Source organism: Hemiscyllium ocellatum, chromosome 27, assembly GCF_020745735.1.
Source record: "Hemiscyllium ocellatum isolate sHemOce1 chromosome 27, sHemOce1.pat.X.cur, whole genome shotgun sequence".
NCBI classification, from domain to species: Eukaryota; Metazoa; Chordata; class Chondrichthyes; order Orectolobiformes; family Hemiscylliidae; genus Hemiscyllium; species Hemiscyllium ocellatum.
In genome coordinates, this window is record NC_083427.1 from 6,872,908 (window position 1) to 6,893,191 (window position 20,284).

At 47.9% G+C, this 20,284-nt stretch overlaps 3 protein-coding genes across 3 annotated transcripts in view; 1 reads left to right on the forward strand and 2 right to left on the reverse strand.

Moving 5' to 3' along the window:
- Positions 1 to 13,788: 13,788 nt before the first annotated feature.
- Positions 13,789 to 14,793, reverse strand: LOC132828641 (zinc finger protein 154-like). The gene is made up of 2 exons (XM_060845691.1): positions 14,773 to 14,793; positions 13,789 to 14,436 (listed from the first exon to the last, which is right to left on the reverse strand). The coding sequence occupies exons 1-2, from the start codon at positions 14,791 to 14,793 to the stop codon at positions 13,789 to 13,791; spliced, it is 669 nt and encodes a 222-aa protein (XP_060701674.1).
- Positions 14,728 to 20,284, reverse strand: part of LOC132828725 (zinc finger protein 235-like) — a 29,061-nt gene continuing 23,504 nt past the window's right edge. The window contains exon 4 of the mRNA XM_060845837.1: positions 14,728 to 15,058. Coding sequence (XP_060701820.1) covers positions 15,028 to 15,058 — 31 coding nt within the window. The 3' untranslated portion in view covers positions 14,728 to 15,027. The remainder of the gene's footprint in view (positions 15,059 to 20,284) is intronic.
- LOC132828726 (zinc finger protein 664-like) lies at positions 17,218 to 20,254 on the forward strand. Its single transcript, XM_060845840.1, has 2 exons — positions 17,218 to 17,357; positions 17,634 to 20,254. The coding sequence occupies exon 2, from the start codon at positions 18,015 to 18,017 to the stop codon at positions 18,687 to 18,689; it is 675 nt and encodes a 224-aa protein (XP_060701823.1). The 5' UTR covers positions 17,218 to 17,357; positions 17,634 to 18,014; the 3' UTR covers positions 18,690 to 20,254.

Genomic DNA, 20,284 nt, shown 5'->3' on the forward strand with positions numbered 1-20,284 from the left:
TTTCTGGCTGTAAGTATCATCAGTCATGTACCCTGGCCCATCCACATCACCGCCACAGTCAAGATAGCACACAAAACCGAGGGAAATTCAGCATATCCACAATGACTCTTACCAATTTGGATACACACACCATAGAAAGCTTCCCATCCGGATGTATCACAGCTTGGTATGGCAATGTCTACACCCAAGGCCACAAGAGGTCACAGAGAGTTGTGACTTCTGCTCAGTCCATCACAAAAACCAACCTCTCTTCCATGGGGAAAAATATAAACGAGACCAACGGAGCAACTCTTTCAAACAGAGGGTGGTATGTGTATGGAATGAGCTGCCAGAGGAAGTGATGGAGGCTGGTACAATTGCAATATTTAAGAGGCATTTGGATGGGTATATGAATAGGAAGGGTTTGGAGGGATAGGGGCCGGGTGCTGGCAGGTGGGACTAGATTGGGTTGGAATATCTGGTCGGCATGGACGGGTTGGACCGAAGGGTCTGTTTCCATGCTGTACATCTCTATGACTCTATGACTTCATCTAAACTTCCCACTGCCTTGGGAAAGTAGGGCCTTGCAACACACTGCCTGCAACAGTAGTAGACTTTAAGGGCATTTAAATGGTCATTGGATATGCATATGGACAAGAATGGAATAGTGCAGGTTAGATGGACTTCAGATTGGTTTCACAGGTCGGCACAACATCGAGGGCCGAAGGGCCTGTCCTGCGCTGGAATGTTCTATGTTCTATGAAAGCAACAGACATCAGCAAAGATCTGTCCGACCCTGATTAATCTCTGCGCCACCTTCCACAAAGGTTTGGAAAACCACACCAACAAATTCTTCCCTGCTGATCACAGACGTACAAATGGATCTCTCAGGTATCGGAGTTGACTTTCTCTGCATCTTTTCTGTAGCTGTGATATTCTGAATTCTGTCCTGGGACCTTGACGTACTTGTGTAAGGTTTGGTTTGTCTGACTTCATACCAATCAGTACTTTTCAATGTATTTGCTACGTGACAATAATCAAATCAATCTGCCAGTTAGCTCGCTGAGCTGGAAGGTTTGTTTTCAGACATTTTGTCACCATGACTAGGTAACATCATCAGTGCGAGCCTCCAGTGAAGCGCTGGTGGTATGTCCTGCCCCTCTATTTATAGGCTTTGGTTTCTTAAGGTGGGTGATGTCATTTCCAATTCTTTTTCTCAAGGGAAGGGAGATGGGATCTATGTCGCTGTGTTTATGGATGGACTTCTGGTTAGAATGCCATGCCTCTAGGAATTCTCGTTCATGTCTTTGTTTCCAGGATGTGTGTGTTGTCCCAGTCCAAATGGTGTCTTTTGTCTGTATGGATAGAAACTAGTGATAGTGGGTCGTGTCTTTTGGTGGCTAGTTGAGGTTCGATGTTATCAAATTATCAGACTGATTATCCCACGTCTACTATTAGAGGACAAGAAATGTCCTCCATTTACAAACTGGGGGAGGTGAAAACTATTGTCTTAAGTCATTGCTACAAATTCGAATGTGCAATTGACCCCCCACCCCCTCTCCTTTGAATCACACAGTTCACATTCTTGATCTCATATTTAATCACAAATTGAGTTTCTGACTCTTACATGATCCTAATAATAGTCCCAGATATCTCCAGAATGTCATCCATCACCACCCGATCACAGCTCCTCATCAACTCCCGTGCTACATTTCGACTTGACCGCTACAATGCAGCTCCTGCTCGGCGTCTCTCCCGGATGCGCAAGATCACTCAAAACTCTTCTGTCTGTGTGCTTTCCGTTCACCCATCGCCCTTTGTGCTTGCTGACCAACTCTGTTATCTGTTGGAAATACTCGTCAGGTCTGGCAGCATCTGAGAGAAGCTAAGGCAAAGTCTCCAGTTGGACATGACTGTCCGCTACTGGGTTTTCAGCTTTGTTCTAGATTACTTACAGTGTGGAAACAGGCTCTTCGGCCCAACAAGTCCATACCGACTCGCCGAAGCACAACCTGCCCAACCCATTCCCCTACATTTACCCCTTCGCCTAACACTACGGGACAATTTAGCACGGCCAATTCACCTGACCTGCACATTTTTGGACTTTGGGAGGAAACCGGAGCACCCGGAGGAAACCCACGCAGACACGGGAAGAATGTGTAAACTCCACACAGAGAGTCGCCTGAGGCGGGAATTGAACCTGGGTCTCTGGTGCATTGTGGCAGCAGCACCCGCTTAATACTATTCATCTCCTTTGTCGTGAACAGCACAGACAAACTACTTCTGCTTGCACATTTAAAGACTGATGGTAATTAGGTCCTGATGAGTCAAATCACTCTCCTAAATTAAACGTCCCAGTACGATAGTTTTATAAAATGAATTGAATGTTACAGGGACAGTTCTTGCTCTGCATGTGAAAAATGTTGCGAAACTAGCTTCCTGGTCTGACAAACTCAATGTGCCCTCACTACCAGGGATATGTCTCCAGCACAATCACTGGAACAAGCCACTGTCAAATCCCTTTCCAGGCGGGGGAAGTGACCTCATGATCCACGTGTAAGGCAACTGCATGAGGCGAAAGCAGAATGCCCCACCAAGCGATGAAGCGTGAGATGATTTCATGGGCCATCAGCACAAGAGAAACTGTAGAACATAGAACAAGGGGGCAGCATGGTGATTCAATGGTTAGCACTGCTGCCTCACAGCACCAGGGACCCGGGTTCAATTCCAGCCTCAGGCGACTGTATGTGTGGAGTTTGCACGTTCTCCCCGTGTCTGTGTGGGTTTCCTCCAGGTGCTCTGGTTTCCTTTCACTGTCCAAAAAATGTGCAGGTTAGGGTGAATTGGCCATGCTAAATTGCCCATGGTGATAGGTGCATTAGTCTGAGGGAAATGGGACTGGGTGGGTTACTCTTCGGAGGGTCGGTGTGGACTTGCTGGGCCAATTCCACACTGAAGGGAATCTAATCTAACGTGCATGTTAAGGTGAATTGGCTGTGCTAGGGACGAGGGTATGGGTCTGGGTGGGTTACTCTTCGGTGTGGACTTGTTGGGCCCAAGGGCCTATATCCACGCTGTAGGGATTCTTTTAAAAAAAGTACAATTGAGAAACAGACCGTAACACCCTCAATGTTGCGCTGAGCATTGTGTAGCAGCCTCCTGGCTGTTAAAACACACATGGCTAACTTGGCCGTAAAGCCAGGGATGCTGGGTGTATTGGCCAAGTAAAACTCTGACATCACAAGACCCACACCCCAGACACAGTGCAAACAAAGCAGCCAGGTGCTAATGCCCTTAGCGTCATGCAAAAGGCAACAGTTCCTGATGCAGGGCTTATGCCCGTAATGTCAACTCTCCTGCTGCTCAGATGCTGCCTGACCTGCTGTGCTTTTCCAGCATCACATTCTCGATTCTGACCTCCAGCACCTGCAGTCCTCACTTTCTCCTAGTTATTCTGGACAGATATATGTCAACTACTTACCCATGAAACAAAACAGAGCCCAGACACAGTGATATGCTTGCTAAATGATTGTTTCAAACTATTAAGTGTATCTCCCTGATTGGCACGGATGAGAGAAAGTTCCAGAAGACCATCCAAACAGTACAAAAGCAGGGTTCACCTGCAAAGCTCTCTCTTAAAACTGCGCTTGGAAATTCTTGGAATTGTCCGAGGACTCCCAAGGAGAACAGCATGGCAAGATGTGGAAGTGCCAGTGTTGGACTGGGGTGGACCAAGTTAACGCCAGGTTATAGTCCAACAGGTTTATTTGGAAGCACTGGCTTCTTTGTCAGATGGCAGAGAACAGCTGACCATCCAGAGGGAGAGAGGCAGAAGGCAACTTTGCAGACCCTGAGACAGACCCACAGATTGTTAAACCTGGAGAGGCACAAATGACGAGACATATCAGATAATCAGAGGGTTAGATAGAGTGGACAGTGAGAGGCTTTTTCCTCAGATGGTGATGGCTAGCATAGCTTTAAATTGAGGGGTGATAGATCTAGAACAGATGTCAGAGGTAGTTTCTTTGCTCAGAGAGTAGTAGGGGGTGTGGAATGCACTGCCTGCAACAGTAGGAGACTCATCAACCTCAAGAGCATTCAAACGGTCTTCGGACAGACATATGGATGAATATGGAATAGTGCAGGATAGATGGGCTTCAGATTGGTTCCAGAGGTCGGTGCAACATCAAGGGCCAAAGGGCTTGTACTGTGCTGTAATGTTCTCTGTTCTAGGCACAAGGACAAGACTGAGAAGCCATGGAAACGTGAAGACTGTGGAAAAGGATTCGAGGTCCCGCCTACACTTGAAATCCATCACCACCTTCACACTGGGAGCAGGGGGTAATTCAACTGCTCAGTGTGTGGAAAGGTGTTCACTCACTTATCCCACCTGGTTACACACCAGTGAGTTCACGCTGGTGGTGGGTGGTGATCTTTTATCTGCTCACTATGTGGGGAAGGGATCAGTGAGTCAGCACATCTGCTGACACATCAGCGAGTTTAGGTTAGATTACTTACAGTGTGGATACAGGCCCTTCGGCCCAACAAGTCCACACTAACTCTCAGAAAAGCAACCCACCCAGTCCCATTCCCCTACATTTACCCCTTCACCTAACACTACAGGCAATTTAGCACAGCCAATCCACCTGACCTGCACATTTTTGGGCTGTGGGAGGAAACCAGAGCACCCGGAGGAAACCCACACAGACAAGGGGAGAATGTGAAGACTCCACACAGACAGATGCCTGAGGCGGGAATCGAACCCAGGTCTCTGGTACTGTGAGGCAGCAGTGCTAACCACTATGCCGCCCACTAGGCGTGGGAGCAGGGGGAGAACATTCGCCAGCTCTGTGTGTGAGAAAGGGTTCAGTGAACAATCTATCCTGTAGTACCACCAGTTTGTTCACAATGTGGAGAAGCTGTTTACTTGCTCGGTGTGTGGGAAGGGATTTACTTGGTCATCCAACCTGTCGATGCACCGACATATTCACACTGAAGACAGGCCATTCACCTGCTCTATGTGGGGGAAAGGATTCACTCCATCAAAAGAATTCCTCACCCACCGATTGGTTGACACTGGAGAAAGGCCATTCTCTGGCTCAGTGTGTGTTAAGGGATTCACTCATTTAGACCAACCTCCGGAAACACAGACAGGTTCACAGAGAGAGCGGCTGTTCCTCGACTAGTCTGACGGTGGAAAGGGATCCACTATTTCCTGCAGTCTCTGGAAAAGCAGAGAGAGAAAACACACAGCCCTCTGAGCCTGGGAAAAGATTCAATGTGTAACTCAGAGCCATAGAGACGTACAGCACGGGAACACACCCTTTGGCTCAACTCGTCCATGCCCAACCAGATATCCCAACCTAATCTAGTCTCATTTACCAGCATTTGGCCCACATTGCTCTAAACCCTTCCTATTCATATGCACATGCAGATGAAATGTACCAGCCTTCACAACTTCCTCTGGCAACTCATTTCACACATGCATTAACTTCTGTGTGAAACAAATCGCCCCTTAGATCTTTTATATCTTTCCCCCCTCACCCTAAACCTATGCCCTCTAGTTCTGGACTCCCCCACCTCAGGGAAAAGACCTTGTCTATTTATGCTTGAGCTTCCATCGTGGTCATGGAGATGGATTCGCTGCTCTGACTATGGGTATTAAATAGTTTCAACTGAAGTGAATGGTGGAGGGCATTGATTGGATGGTTAATTCAGCCCAGCACTCTGGGCCTGCAGTGTATTATCTCCCTGACAAACACAAGTTCATTGAAGTTTCTCAGTTCTGAATGTTACATTTCCTTCGCGTCTCATGCACAAAATCGTACATCTGCATTGCCCTTGTCCCTCTAACCTCAGTTGATGAGAACAGATTTTCTCTTGCCTATTTTATGTTAAGCTGCCAGAATCATCTTCACCTCTTACTAATCTCCCCTCTACCTCTATTACTTCAAGGAGAACATTCCCAGCTCTTTCTTCTAACCTTGTATATCATCTACGTCGTCCCTGGATCCTTTCTGGTAAATCTCCTCTCCACTGATAGGGACCTCCACGTTGTTCTGAACATGCGGTGGCCAGATTAGATTAGACTTACAGTGTGGAAACAGGCCCTTCGGCCCAACAAGTCCACACCAACCCACCAAAGTGAAACCCACCCATACCCCTACATTTACCCCTTCACCTAACACTACGGGCAATTTAGCATGGCCAATTCACCTGACCCGTACATCTTTGGACTGTGGGAGGAAACCGGAGCACCCGGAGGAAACCCACGCAGACACGGGGAGAACGTGCAAACTCCACACAGTCAGTTGCCTGAGTCGGGAATTGAACCCGGGTCTCAGGTGCTGTGAGGCAGCAGTGCTAACCACTGTGCCACCATGCCACCCAGATCTGGATACAATACTCTAATTGTGAATTAACTGGAGCTTTTAGAAATATTCAGCAGAACTTTGCTGCCACGGTCCTTGATGTCTCCATTTCTGAATCCAAATTTCCTATCTGCTTTGTTAATTCTACTCAGTTATTCTGCAATCTTTATCTGAGCCTGCCTGGCACACTCTCCTCATTCCTGATGAAGGGCTTATGCCCGAAACGTCGAATTTCCTGTTCCTTGGATACTGCCTAACCTGCTGTGCTTTAACCAGCAACACATTTTCAGCTGCAATCTTTACCAATCTCTGCTCCTGAATTCCCAGGTTCCTCTGTCCCTACTCATCTTTAGAACTTTGCATCTGTTCTATATTGCCTCACCCTCGTCCTTCTGTGAAATCACATCTGCTCACACTTACTCTTAAAGATGCATAGCTTGGAAACAGACCCTTCTGTGCAACTTGTTCATGCCAACAAGATATCCTGAATTAATCTAGTCCCATTTGCCAGCATTTGGCCGATATCCCATTAAAGCTTTCCTATTCTTATACCCATTCAGATGCGTTTTAAATTTTGTGATTGGACCGGCCTCCACCAATGCCTCTTGCAGCTCATCTCTCTCTCTCACACACACACACACCACCCTCTGCGTGAAAAGGTAGCCTCTTATGTCCCTGTTAAATCTTTCCTTTCTCAGTTTGGCATGTTGGCTCAGTGGTTAGCACAGCTGCCTTGCAGCACCAGGAACCCAGGTTCGATTCTAGCCTCGGGCAACTGCCTGTGTGGGGTTTGCACATTTTCCCCTGTGTCTGTGTGGGCTTGCTCTGGTTTCCTTCCACAGTCCAAAAGATGTGTAGGTTAGGGTGAATTGGCTTTGCTAAATTGCCCCATAATGTTCTCGGATTTGTAGGTTAGGTGCATTAGTCAGTGGCAAGTATAGATGAATAGGGGACTGGGTCTGGGAGGGTTATTCTTAGGAGGATTGGTGTGGGCTTTTTGAGTTAAATGGCCTGTTTCCACATTGTAGGGATTCTATGATTCAACTTAAACACATGTCGTCTGGTTCTGAACTCCCCCACCTCAGGGAAAAGACCTTGGCTATTCACTCACCCTATCCATACCCCTCATGATTTTATAAACCTCTGTACGGTCACCCCTCAGCCTCTGACATTCCAGGGAAAACAACCCCAGCCTATTCAGCTTCTGCCTGCAGCTCAGACCCTCCAACCCTGGCAACATCCTTGTAAACCTTTTCTGAACCCTTCTCTGTGTTAAATTCCACCTGATATTTCAGAGAATGTGACGGTGATTGGTGGGGTGTGTATTTCAGGCTTAAAATGGGTCATACAGAGGAGGCCCTGCTTTTGTTAATACATCATTCCACAACTCAAGATGATCCTTCCCTCCGCTTTAAATGTGCTTGAAATTAGGCCATTCAGCCCATTGCGCTCATGCTTTCTCTTTGGAAGAGGAATCCAATCAATCACTTTGCCCAGCTGGTTACTCCCTTTTGAGAAAATGCCCTCTCTCTTTTTTGGAAGGAACCAGTTGAATTTCTTTCCAGCTGACTTTCGTGGGAGTGAACTCCGAATCGCATTGAATGTCCAGTCTTGTCCAGAGTGGGGTTAGGTTTTCACAAGGCATTTGAGTAGCTGTCAAATAAGTAGCTATGACACACAATTGCAGGTACCCATGATTATGAGCCTGTGGGTTTTGCTCAAGAAAGAGGTATTTTTTTAAAAAAAGAATAACATTCAGGGATTTGGTTGGGGAGATGGTGGCCTGGTGGTATTATTGCTCATCTATTAATCCAGAAACCATTGCAGATGGTGGAATTTGAATTCAATTAGAACAAAATCCGGAATTAAGAGTCGACTGATGGCCATGAATCCATTGCCAATGGTCTGAAAAACCCATCTGGTTCACTAGTGTCTTCTAGGGAAGGAAAATGCCATCCTTACCTTGTCTGACCTACACGTGACTCCAGAGACACAGCAATGCGGTTGACTCTCAACTGCCCTCTGAAATGGCCTAGCAAGCCACTCGATTGCATCAATCGCTAGAAAGTCACAACAAAGAACTGAAACCGGACGGTCCCTTCCTACCGGCATTGTGGGTCAACCCACAGCAAGTGGACTACCGCGACTCAAGAAGGCAGCTCACCCCCACCTTCCCAGGGATGGCACGGTGGCTCAGTGGTTAGCCCAGCTGCCTCACAGCACCAGGAACCCAGGTTCGATTCCAGCCTCGGGCGACTGTCAGTGTGCAGTTTGCACATTAAACCCGTGTCTGCAGGGGTTTCCTCCCATAATCCAAAGATGTGCAGGTAAGTGCCGTGGTAAATTGCCCCATAGTGTTCAGGGATGTGTAGGTTAGTTGCATTAGGCAGGGGAAACGTGGAGGAATGGGTTTGGGTGGGATACTCTTCGGAAGGTCGGTGTGGACTTGTTAGACCACAGTTTCCACACTGTAGGGATGCATTCATTCATTCTCATAAATAGGGATGGGCGATCGTGATGCCCAAGTCCTACAAATGAATTTTAAAAAAAAATTACATTAACATCTACTCTCAGAACTTTTTCTCCCTTTGGAAGTAATGCCCATGTTTAAAAAAAAAGGTGATTTGTGTTTTAGAGAAAAGTGATTATGAATGAATTTGGCCCCATCTGACGTCATCCAAGAAACAATCAAAACTGCACCAGTTCAGGTTAAACCTCAAAACAACCACATTCAAACGTTATGTTCTTTCATCTTCCTTTACATTGGACACCATTTCTCTGTGTACCTGTGTGTATGTGGGCACAAGTTACTGAACAAAGGCTGCACACTTAACACCAAGTTATTTTTTCAAAATTAGCTTTCACAGGTAACAGGTTTGCTCCTTGACGTGTGAATTGCATTGATTGGTTCCTTATTACAGCCAAGCAGAGTACATTACATTTTCAATCAGAGAGGGGGATGGCATCAAGCAAAAGGAACTGAGACCTTTGTTGTGATCCATGGAGGAGGCTGAACGGAAGGGACCCAGTTGATCACTTCTTGCCAAATTGTAACATGGTGATCACTTGTGAACTCACCGATGCCTCACTAAAGTTGATGAAGAGGTGAGCAGCCTCTGCCTGCTGAGGATTCACTGAGGCCACAACAGGATGGAGGGCTGAGTGAATCCCTTCTGACACAGGAACGTGGTCCCTCTCCAGTGTACCTGTGCTTGTGTGTCAGCAGGGCTGGACGGCTGGGCGAGTTCCTTCCCAGGTAAGCAGCCTCAGTGCAGTGCAGCAGTGCATGAGGAGTTTCCGGCCCAGGCGGAGAATGGAATCTCTTCCCACAGTCCCCACATTTTCTCCGGTGTGTACGTCTGCTTGTGTCATTCCAGCCTGGATGATGGGCGAAAGCTTCATCCTCACACAGAGCATGCTCGCAGCATCTCCTCACTGTAACTGCCACAGTTTTTTAGGTTGTACAACTGATTGAAGGTCTTACCCCAGTCAGTGCACTGAAACGTGTGTGTGTGTGCGGGGGTGTGTGTGTGCGTGAGTGCAAACATAGGCTTTTCCAGACACAATCGAGAAATATTTCTCCTTGATTCCTGATGAGCCCAACATCAGTAGCAGGGAAATGCTGAAACCAACTATGTGATAACTGGACATTTACAAAGTAACAGCAGGGTTCCAGAAAGTCAACACAGATTTATGAAAGGGGAACGATGTTTGACAATAGTTGAGGTCAGCTTTTATGAGGGGGGGGCATAACTACAAATTGAGGGGTGATAGATTTAAGACAGATGTCAGAGGCAGGTTCTTTACTCAGAGAGTGGTAAGGGTGTGGAATGCCCTATCTGCCAATGTAGCCAACTCAGCCACATTAGGGAGATTTAAACAGTCCTTAGATAAGTACATGGTAGATTTTGGGATAGTGTAGGGAGACGAGCTGAGAATAGTTCACAGGTTGGCGCAACATTAAGGGCCGCTGCGCTGTACTGATCTATTTCTAATACTACGGGAAGTTTCAAGGATAACTAACGGAATAGGAATGGGAGAACCAGTAAATGGGAGAAACTAAATTTTTCGAACACTTTTCATACAATCCAACATAAGAAGTTAGCATGCAAAATTTGGTCGGAATATACACGCATGGATCGAGAATGAGCTAGCAGGCACGAAATAGACAGTAGAAATAAATTAATCCTTCTTGGAGTGTTTAGCTTTGATAAGTAGGGCACCACAATGAGCAGCCCCCAGCCAATCAGGGTATACATCAACAATTTGGGGTGGGAGAGTCAAACGTAAGATTTTTAAGTTTATTCACACAAAACTGGGCGGATTGTGAGTAAGCAGGACATAAAGAGGCTTCCAGGAAGAGTGTGTGTGTGTGTGTGTGTGTGGGGGGGGGTGTTGGGGGGGGGGGAGGTGGAATGTACAAAAGTTAAGCAAATGGGCAATTGGCCGTCAATTGTAGGATAAGTGTGAGGTTATCCACGTTGACAGGAAAGTCAGGATGGCAGAGTATTATCTTATTAGTGATGGGATTTGGAACTGTTGATATGCAAAGGGATCTGCATGGCCCTGTACACCATTCTTTCCAAGGAAGCATGCAGGAATGGCAAGGAAGACAAATGGAAGGCAAAAGGGTTTCAGCACAGGAGCAGGGAGGCAAATGTGAGGACTGCAGATGCTGGAAACCAGAGTTCAGATCAGAGTGGTGCTGGAAAAGCACAGCAGGTCAGGCAGCATCCGAGGAGCAGGAAGATCGACGTTTTGGGCAAAGGCCCTTCATCAGGAATAGAGACAGGGAGCCTGCAGAGTGGAGAGATAAATTGGGGGGGGGGGGGGGGTTGGGGCTGGGGAGAAAGTAGCATACGAGTACAATAGGTGAATGGGGGTGGGGATGGAGGAGATAGGTCAAAGGGGAGGGTGGGGGAAGGTAGCAAAGAGGATGGAGGTGATAGGTCAGAGGGGAGGGTTAAGCGGATAGGTGGGAAGGGAGATGGGCAGGTAGGACAGGTCATGGGGACGGTGCTGAGCTGGGGTGAGGGGAAATGAGGAAACTGGCGAAGCCCACAGGAGCAGGGAGGTCTGACAGCAGGCATGCAGCGCTGGGTGAGACCACACCAGGAGTCTGCGCAGTTTTGGGTTCCTTCGCTCAGAAATGGTGTCCTTGGCACAGGCAAACAGTAAACACTTGTATTAGGGAAGTCCAAAATGAAGGAAAAGGTTATTCTCTTCCTTAAACAGGGATGGAAATTCAGCTGCTGGCTTCCAAGTTTTGCTTTGAGATTAGATTCCCTACAGCGTGGAAACAGGCCCTTCAGCCCAACCAGCCCACACCGACCCTCCAAAGAGTAACCTACCCAGACCCATCTCCCTCTGACTAATGCAGCAGACAATTTACCTGACCTGCACATCTTTGGACTGTGGGAGGAAACCAACACAGAATGTGCAACCTCCACACAGACAGTCACCCAAGGCTGGAATTGAACCTGGGACCCTGGTGCTGTGAGGCAGCAGAGCTAACCACTGAGCCACTGAGGTTAGCAGGGGGATTGAATTTAAAAGCTGCGAGGTTATGCTGCAGCTCTATCGACTCCTGGTTCGACCACACTTGGAATATTGTGTCCAGTTCTGGAAGTTTTAGAGAGGGTGCAGATGAGATTTCCCAGGATGCTGCCTGGACTGGAGGGCTTGTCTTATGAAGAAAGGATGAGGGAGACAGGGCTTTTCTCATTGGAAGGATAAACGGTGACTTGACAGAGGTTGAGGAGAGGCTTGGATAGAGTGGATAGCCAGAGACGTTTTCCCAGGGTGGGAATGGCTATCACGAGGGAGAGGGGGCATAATTGTAAGGTGATTGGAGGAAGGCTTAGGGGAGATATCAGAGGTAGGTTCTTCACACAGAGAGTGGGGGGAGAGTGGGGGGGGGGGGTGCGTGGAATACACTGCCAGCAGAGTCAGATACATTAGGGACACTTAAGCGACACTTGGATAGGCACATGGAAGATAACACAATGGAGGGTGTGTGGGTTAGTCTGATCTTCGAGTGGGGCGGCACGGTGGCTCAGTGGTTAGCACTGCTGCCTCACAGCACCAGAGTCCCAGGCTTGATTCCACCCTCGGGCGACGACTCTGTGTGTGGAGTTTGCACGTTCTCCCTGTGGCTGCGTGGGTTTCCTCCGGGTGCTCCGGTTTCCTCCCACAATCCAAAGATGTGCAGATCAGGGTGAACTGGCCATGCTAAACTGCCCGTAGGGTTAGGTGCATTAGTCAGAGGGGAATGGGTCGGGGTGGGTTACTATTCGGAGGGTTGGTGTGGACTGGTTGGGTCGAAGGGCCTGTTTCCACACTGTAGGACCGAATGGTGCTGTACTGTTCAATGTTCTAACCCCTTAAAGTTTTCACCACAGTTGGATGGGAGTGACATTCCTTCACTCGTCTCTTGTAGAGCAACACAAGAGTTTGATGGCACCATTTGGTTTAGGCTTGGCCACAAAAGTGCTCACCCTCGCTGTTGCTCCTTTCGACAGTCTCGACCATGTCGGTTGTGCCCGTCGGTGGGTCACAGGGATTTGGCCGGACTGAAGTGGTCAGGTTCAAAGTGGGCACCACCCACCCAGCCAGGGCACTGGCAAGTCCTGCTCAGCAATCCAGCTTCATCTCCTAGATTTACAAGTGTCTGAATGATCTGTAAAGCTCTGGCTTTATCTGGAAAGGATCTGAATGAGCCTGGAACAGAGGCCTGTACTGCAGTGGATTGTTCACAGTGGCACAGTGGTTAGCACTACTACCTCACAGTGCTAGAGACAGGGGTTCAATTCCCGCCTCAGGCGACTGACTGCGTGGAGTTTGCACATTCTCCCCGTGGCTGCACGGGTTTCCTCCCACAGTCCAAAAATGTGCAGGTTAGGTGAATTGGCCATGCTAAATTGCCCGTAGTGTTAGGTGAAGGGGTAAATGTAGGAGAATGGGGTCTGGGTGGGTTGCGCTTCGGTGGGTCGGTGTGGACTTGTTGGGCCGAAGAGCCTGTTTCCACACTGTAACTAATCTAATCATAATCTTCTATGTGATGATGGAGGTGAAGCTACAGAGAGGTTCATATGGATCGTAGATAGCGACAGAGATCAACTGAGCCGACTTCTCTGGCCATGGGTTGGACACTCAATGGAAAAAGGAAAGAGAAATGCATTCATTTTAGATCTATCCCTGACGGTTTCCAAAAAAAAAACAAAGCCGTGTCATCAACTTCAAAGGCTCATTTTAGTGGGTATGTGCAGTTCCAAACTCAGAGATCATCCACCCCACTGGAAGCAAAGCGGTGTGAGCGGCCAGTGCAGGAACAGGAAATCCTGCCAACTCTCCCATTTCACTCACAGTCAGAACGAACAGGGTTCAGCCCGGGATGTGACCGACAGCGGCGATGACGGCAGAATCCAAATTACCCTAATCACTCGTGCACTTGCTGGTGCCTCAGCAAGTTGGACGACTGAGCAAATCCCTTCCCACACACGGAGCATGCGAACGGCCGCTCCCCGGTGTGAATGCGCTGGTGTCTCCGCAGGCTGGATACTGTTCGGAACCTCTTCACGCAGCGGGAGCAGCCGTACGGTCTCTCCTCGGTGTGAATCCGCTGGTGGACCATCAGGTCCTCAGCTGTTTTGAAGCTACCCCCGCAGTCGGAGCATTTGAAAGGCCTTTCGTTGGTGTGGCTGCTGTGGTGCCTCAGCACGCTGGACGACTGACTGAATCCCTTCCCACACGTGGAGCAGGTGAAAGGGCACTCCCCGGTGTGGACCCGCCGGTGTCGCACCAGATCGGAAAACTGAGTGAAGCCCTTCCCACACTCGGAGCAAGCGAATGGCCTCTTCCCGGTGTGTTCCCGCTGGTGCCTGAGCAGGGTGGATGAGTGAGCGAACCTCTTCCCACAGGTGGAACAGGTGAAGGGCCTCTCCTTGGTGTGAACTCGCTGGTGCGTCAGCAGGTCCGAGGATTGAGTGAATCCCTTCCCGCACACTGTGCAGGTGAAGGGTCTCTCCTCGACGTGAACGCGCCGGTGTCGCAGCAGCACAGACGACTGAGTGAAGCCCTTCCCGCACTCGGAGCAGGTGAAGGGTCTCTCCCCGGTGTGAACCCGCTGGTGGGTCAGCAGGTGGCAGGACTGAATGAAGCCCTTGCCACACATGGAGCAGGCGAATGGCTTCTGCTGCGTGTGAACTCGCTCGTGCCTCTTCAGAGTGGAGGAATCACTGAATCCTTTCCCACACTCAGGGCAGCTGAAGGGCCTCTCTCCAGTGTGACTGCGTCGATGTGTTTCCAACACCGATGGGGAGCGGAATCCCTTCCCACAGTCCTCACATTTCCACGGTTTCTCCATGGTGTGTGTGTCCCATGAACGTTCAGGTTAAATGATTGATGGAAGCTTCATCTGCACACAGAACCGGCTCTTCCCCATGGGGAACAACGCAATTCAACTTCAGGCTGTGGAACTGCTTCTGTTTCTTTGCACAGTCAATGCACGGAAGCACTCTCACTCAGTTATATCTCCTGTTTTTCCAGTTCCTGATGCTTAATAATGACGGGAGTTGGCTAAACACCACTTTGTTTATTGATTCACAGACTGCTGATAGTCACATCCGGATGAACTAAGTGATTCAGTCTGATCTTGACTTGGCCTTTGACTTGACATTTATGACTGCAGATCTGCCCCTTCCAATTTCCTGTAAAAGGAGTTTACAAAAGTTAGGATTGACAGTAGAGGAAATCAATTCAGAACAGATAATTCTAATTTCTTTCTTTTCTCTGTTCATCTCCAAACACCACGTGCAATCTTTCCACACTCTACTCATTCTGATTGACACTTAACACATCCTTTCTGAAAATTTTCACCCTCCATGTACGTACGTATTAGTGGATCTTAAAAGAAAACTGTTATATACAGTACACTATTTCTGATTAGAAATACTGCCAGATGTTCAGTGGTCATGACCTGAAATCCGAACCAATGAGCAAGGTGAAAGCAAAGACAATCCATGAAGTCAAACTGAAATTGTGTGTGCACTGAGGTAAAAATCTTGCAAGGCCACGGGGATATAGTGGGATCATGAAACCTATTGGACTGCTACACAGAGTTAGTTAACAATCACACACAACACCAGGTTATAGTCTAACAGGTTTATTTGGATGTACTAGATTTCAGAGTGCTGCTCCTTTGTCAGGATGCTAGTGGATTATGATCATAGGACACCGAATTAATAGTAAAAGGTCATAGTGTCATACAACTGATGTGATATATTGAACAAACCTGGATTGCTGTTGAGCCTTTCATCTTTTAGACTGGGTTGCAGGTTTCAGTTCATTACTACGTAAATCCAGAACTTCTTTCAGGTCACATTCCAGAGATAACTTAAGATTTTAGCAAAAAAGTTGACATCTCAGCTCAGACAATGCATTAAAGGTGTCCTGAGCTGAGGTGTCACTTTTTTTCCAATAAAACCTTAAGCTATCTCAGGAACATGACTTGAAAGAAGTTCTGGGATTTACATATTAAGGAATCGAAACCTGCAGCACATTCTAAGAGATGAAAGATATACAGTTCAATATGTCGCATCAGTTGTATGACACTGTGATCTTTTGTTATGAATTCTGTGTCCTATGATGCTGCCCCACTAGTTGCAGCAGTGCTCCGAAAGCTAGTGCTTCCAACTAAACCTGTTGGATTTGTGTGATTTTTAACGCTGTCACCCAGTCCAACAGCGGCACCACCATATCATGTCCACAGACTTAGTGTGCACTCAAACTGCTGATTGGACTTCTATGCCATATTGAATCAATCCAGAAATATATATTGTACCGACAGCACTGTATTGTAAGACTAGAAAGAATTGTGAATAAAGTTTAAAGAACTATAGGCAATATATTAAATACCTACAAAGGAACAATATTAGATATACCTTGAGTCTTACATAAATTTACTGTCCCTTTAAAATTAAGTCTTTTCTTGGGAAGCCATCCCTTTAATTGTGAACATTAGGATACAGTCCATCCTTTGAACCAGAAAAATAAATGTGCCAAGCCAAGGCAGTAACGAATGACAATACTTTTAACAGAGAGAGCCCTGACTAGGAACAGAAATGCCAAGCCTGCCATTTAAGTTGGTCATGGCTGATCAAACACTTCAAAGTCTTGAATCAACAATATCCATTTAACTCTTTATGCCATTAGTATTAAGAACTCCATTAACCTTTCCTCGAAACACCCTTAAAGACCGAGCTTCCACAGATCTCAAAGAGTTAAAATGAAAATCTCCACGTTTTGATCTTAAACGGCATGCCGGTAAGTTTTTCAATTGTGCCACATGTTCCTTGACTCTCTGGCCAGGGGGAGACACCTTACCTGCATTTCCCCTGTCTGTTCCATGAAGCACTTGGCAAGTCACCATTGACCACCTTTGCTTCTTTGACAATCCTGAAAATTCAGGCCCAGTTTGCAGAACTAACCATTGCAAAAATCTGCCCGTCCCCTGCATTTACTTCCTATGACACAAGTGGCCAGTTTCTCCCCTCCTTCCCAGCCTCCCAGGGTGAGAAGAGAAATAGGAAGGGTGACATCAACTTGCACCCAGAGGTTGCACGGAAGCGGCAGTTCTACTCTGGAAGCTCATTGGGCCGTGAGACGCATTGTGACGACATCCTTTGGGGGCGGGGACTAGAGAGACGGCAGCGCTCGGCGGTGACGTCCTCGGAGCCCAAGGCTGGAGGCGGAGCGGACAGCTTAACGAGCCCCGCCCCCTCCACCCATTGTTTCCCCTTCCTTTTCCACGTGCTCGCCAAGACAAAGGTTTCCAGGGCAACCGGCTCGGGGCCAGCGTGAGACACCGCTCGGGGCTCGAGCCCACCCCAACCCCGGCCGCTCCAAAGCGAGGCAGCTCCAGCCCTGCAGCTGGCGACAGGTGTACTGCGCCTGCTCCGGACAGTGGGCCCGCACTGCGCCTGCGCGGACCTGCAGATGAGGGAGTAGGTGAGAATAACAATGTTGTTGAACTCTTCCCCTGCATTTTCTTCCAGGTCATACGATTTGATGCACAGGGAGTTGGGGGAGGGGAATGTTGTAAACCCTCTTCCCTGCATTTCTCCCCCCAAGGTCAGGGGAGTTGGTTTGCAGAGGGGCTGGTGGGGGGAGGAGAATGTTGTAAACCCTCTTCCCTGCATTTCCCTCCCAGGTCTGGGGTGTTTGGTTACAGAGGGAGTGGGGGGAGGAGAATGTTGTCAACTCTTTTTCTTGCATTCCCCCCAGCCCCAGGTCATACGGTGTGGTTGCACAGAGTTCGTGAACTCCTTATTGCAAGATCTCAAACAAGAGGGAGGTTTTCTAGAGGGTGAACCCAAATAAAGAACCCGGCCATGACCTTGATGAATACGATGAGCCTTTGACTGAGGCAGGATTTGCCTGTTCTGTAAGAAAATGTTTCAGATGTTCCGTGTGACTGGAGAGGTACTGAGAGACTGGAGAAGCACCCCTGTCCCGTTCTCCTAAATAGGAGTGTTCCAGCAAAGTACGTGAACTAGTTCTGCAGTTTGAACAAACATTGCACCATCACAGCAGAGAGCGTCTGTTTTCCCAGTGAGTGGACGACGTTTCTCATGATTGTCCAGTTCGGAGAAGGACATCAGCACGATGGAGAAGCCATGGAAATGTGAAGATTGTGGTAAAGGATTCGACTACCCGTCCCTGCTGGAAAACCATCGACGCAGTCACACTGGTGAGAAACCATACACCTGCTCGGTCTGTGAGAAAGCATTTACTCAGTTATCCTGCCTCCAGTCTCATCAACAAACTCACACCGAGGAGAGGCCGTTCAAGTGCGCTTCCTGTGGAAAGCGGTTCAGATCTTCATCCAACCTCACTGCACACCAGCGAGTTCACACAGGGGAGAGACCGTTCACCTGCTCCGAGTGTGGGAAAGGATTCACTCGGTCCTCCCATTTGCTCGAACACCAACAGACACACACGGAGGAGAGGCCTTTCAGTTGCTCAAGTTGTGGGAAAAGGTTCAGGTCTTCACCCAACCTTATAGCTCATCAACGGGTTCATTCTGGGGAGAGATGCTTCATTTGCTCCGTGTGTGGGAAGGGATACACTCATCCATCCAACCTTCTGATACACCAGCGAATTCACACAGGGGAGAGGCCGTTCACGTGTTCTGTGTGTGGAAGGAGTTTCACAAAGTCTTTTAACCTGGTAATACACCAGCGAACTCACACTGGGGAGAAACCATTTATCTGTTGTGTGTGTGGGAAGGGTTTCAGTCAGCCATCAAACCTGCTGACACATCAGCGTGTTCACAAATGACAACTGGGGTTAGATCCGGCTGTTAATCACGCTAACAACTCCCAGAAGAGGCTGGAGTTTAGTATTCTGTAAATATCACTGATTTTTGTGGTTGCAGTTTGAAAAGTTAAAACGCCAGGTCCTGGTCCAACAGATTTAATTGAAAGCACTAGCTTTTGGAGCGCTGCTTCTTCATCAGGTGGTTGTGGAGTATACAATTGTAAGATACAGAATTTACAGCAAACCTTTACTCCGTGATGCAACTGAAATTATACATCGAGAAATACCTTGATTGTTTGTTAAGTCTCTCATCTGTCAGAATGACCACGTTAGTTTCTCTTGTTTCATATGTAAATCGCAAAACTTCTTTTTAAAAGTTACATTCTCAAGTGAACTTTTAACAATTAGTGTCAGCCCAGACTCCAAATCAGTTTGAAAAGGTATCTGTGATGCTCACCCTTAATTTCACTGAATCCCTCCCAGTGAGTGGAAGCAAGCCATTTGGCCCATCAAGTCCACACCGACCCTCTGAAAAGAAGCCCACCATGATAGCCCCACACCCCAACTCACTCTTTAACCCTGCATTTCTCATAGCCAGTCTACCCAACCTGCACATTTCTGGACTGTGGGAAGAAACTGGAGTACCTGGAAGGAATCCATACAGACACGGGGGAGAATGTGCAAACTCCACACAGTCAGCCATAGAGATGTACAGCATGGAAACAGACCCTTTGGTCCAACCCATCTACGCCGACCAGATATCCTAACCCAATCTAGTCCCACCTGCCAGCACCCGGCCCATATCCCTCCAAACCCTTCCTATTCATATACCCATCCAAATGCCTCTTAAATGTTGCAATTCTACCAGCTTCCACCATTCCTCTGGCAGCTCATTCCATACACGTACCACCCTCTGCGTTAAAAAGTTGCCCCTTAGGTCTCTTTTATATCTTTCCCCCCTCACCCTAAACCTATGCTCTCTAGTTCTGGACTCCCCGACTCCAGGGAAAAGACTTTGCCTATTTATCCTATCCATGCCCCTCATGATTTTGTAAACCTCCATAAGGTCACCTCTCAGTCTCTGACGCTCCAGAGAAAACAGCCCCATCCTGTTCAGCCTCTCCCTGTAGCTCAGATCCTCCAACCCTGGCAACATCCTTGTAAATCTTTTCTGAACCCTTTCATGTTTCACAACATCTTTCCGATAGGAAGGAGACCAGAAATGCACGCAATATTCCAACAGTGGCCTAACCAATGTCCTATATAGGCGCAACATAACCTCCCAACTCCTGTACTCAATACTCTGACCAATCAGAATTGATCGTGGGTCCTTGGCAGTGTGAGGCAGCAGTGCTGCCCGAATTTCAACCCATTTGGTTCATTCATGCTGTTTATAGAAGGAAATTTGCAGTCTTTTCATAGTCTGGTCTGCACATGACTCTGGATCCACAGCAAGGTGTTTGAGTCTTATTTACCTTTGAATTGGTAAAGCATTCACTGAGGAATGAGCAACATGTATCAGACCTGACAGCGATATCCCAACCCATGGAAAACAAAATTTTTTGAAAATGCTTCAACAAAAACTCGTGCAATAAAATTATGAATTTATATTTCAA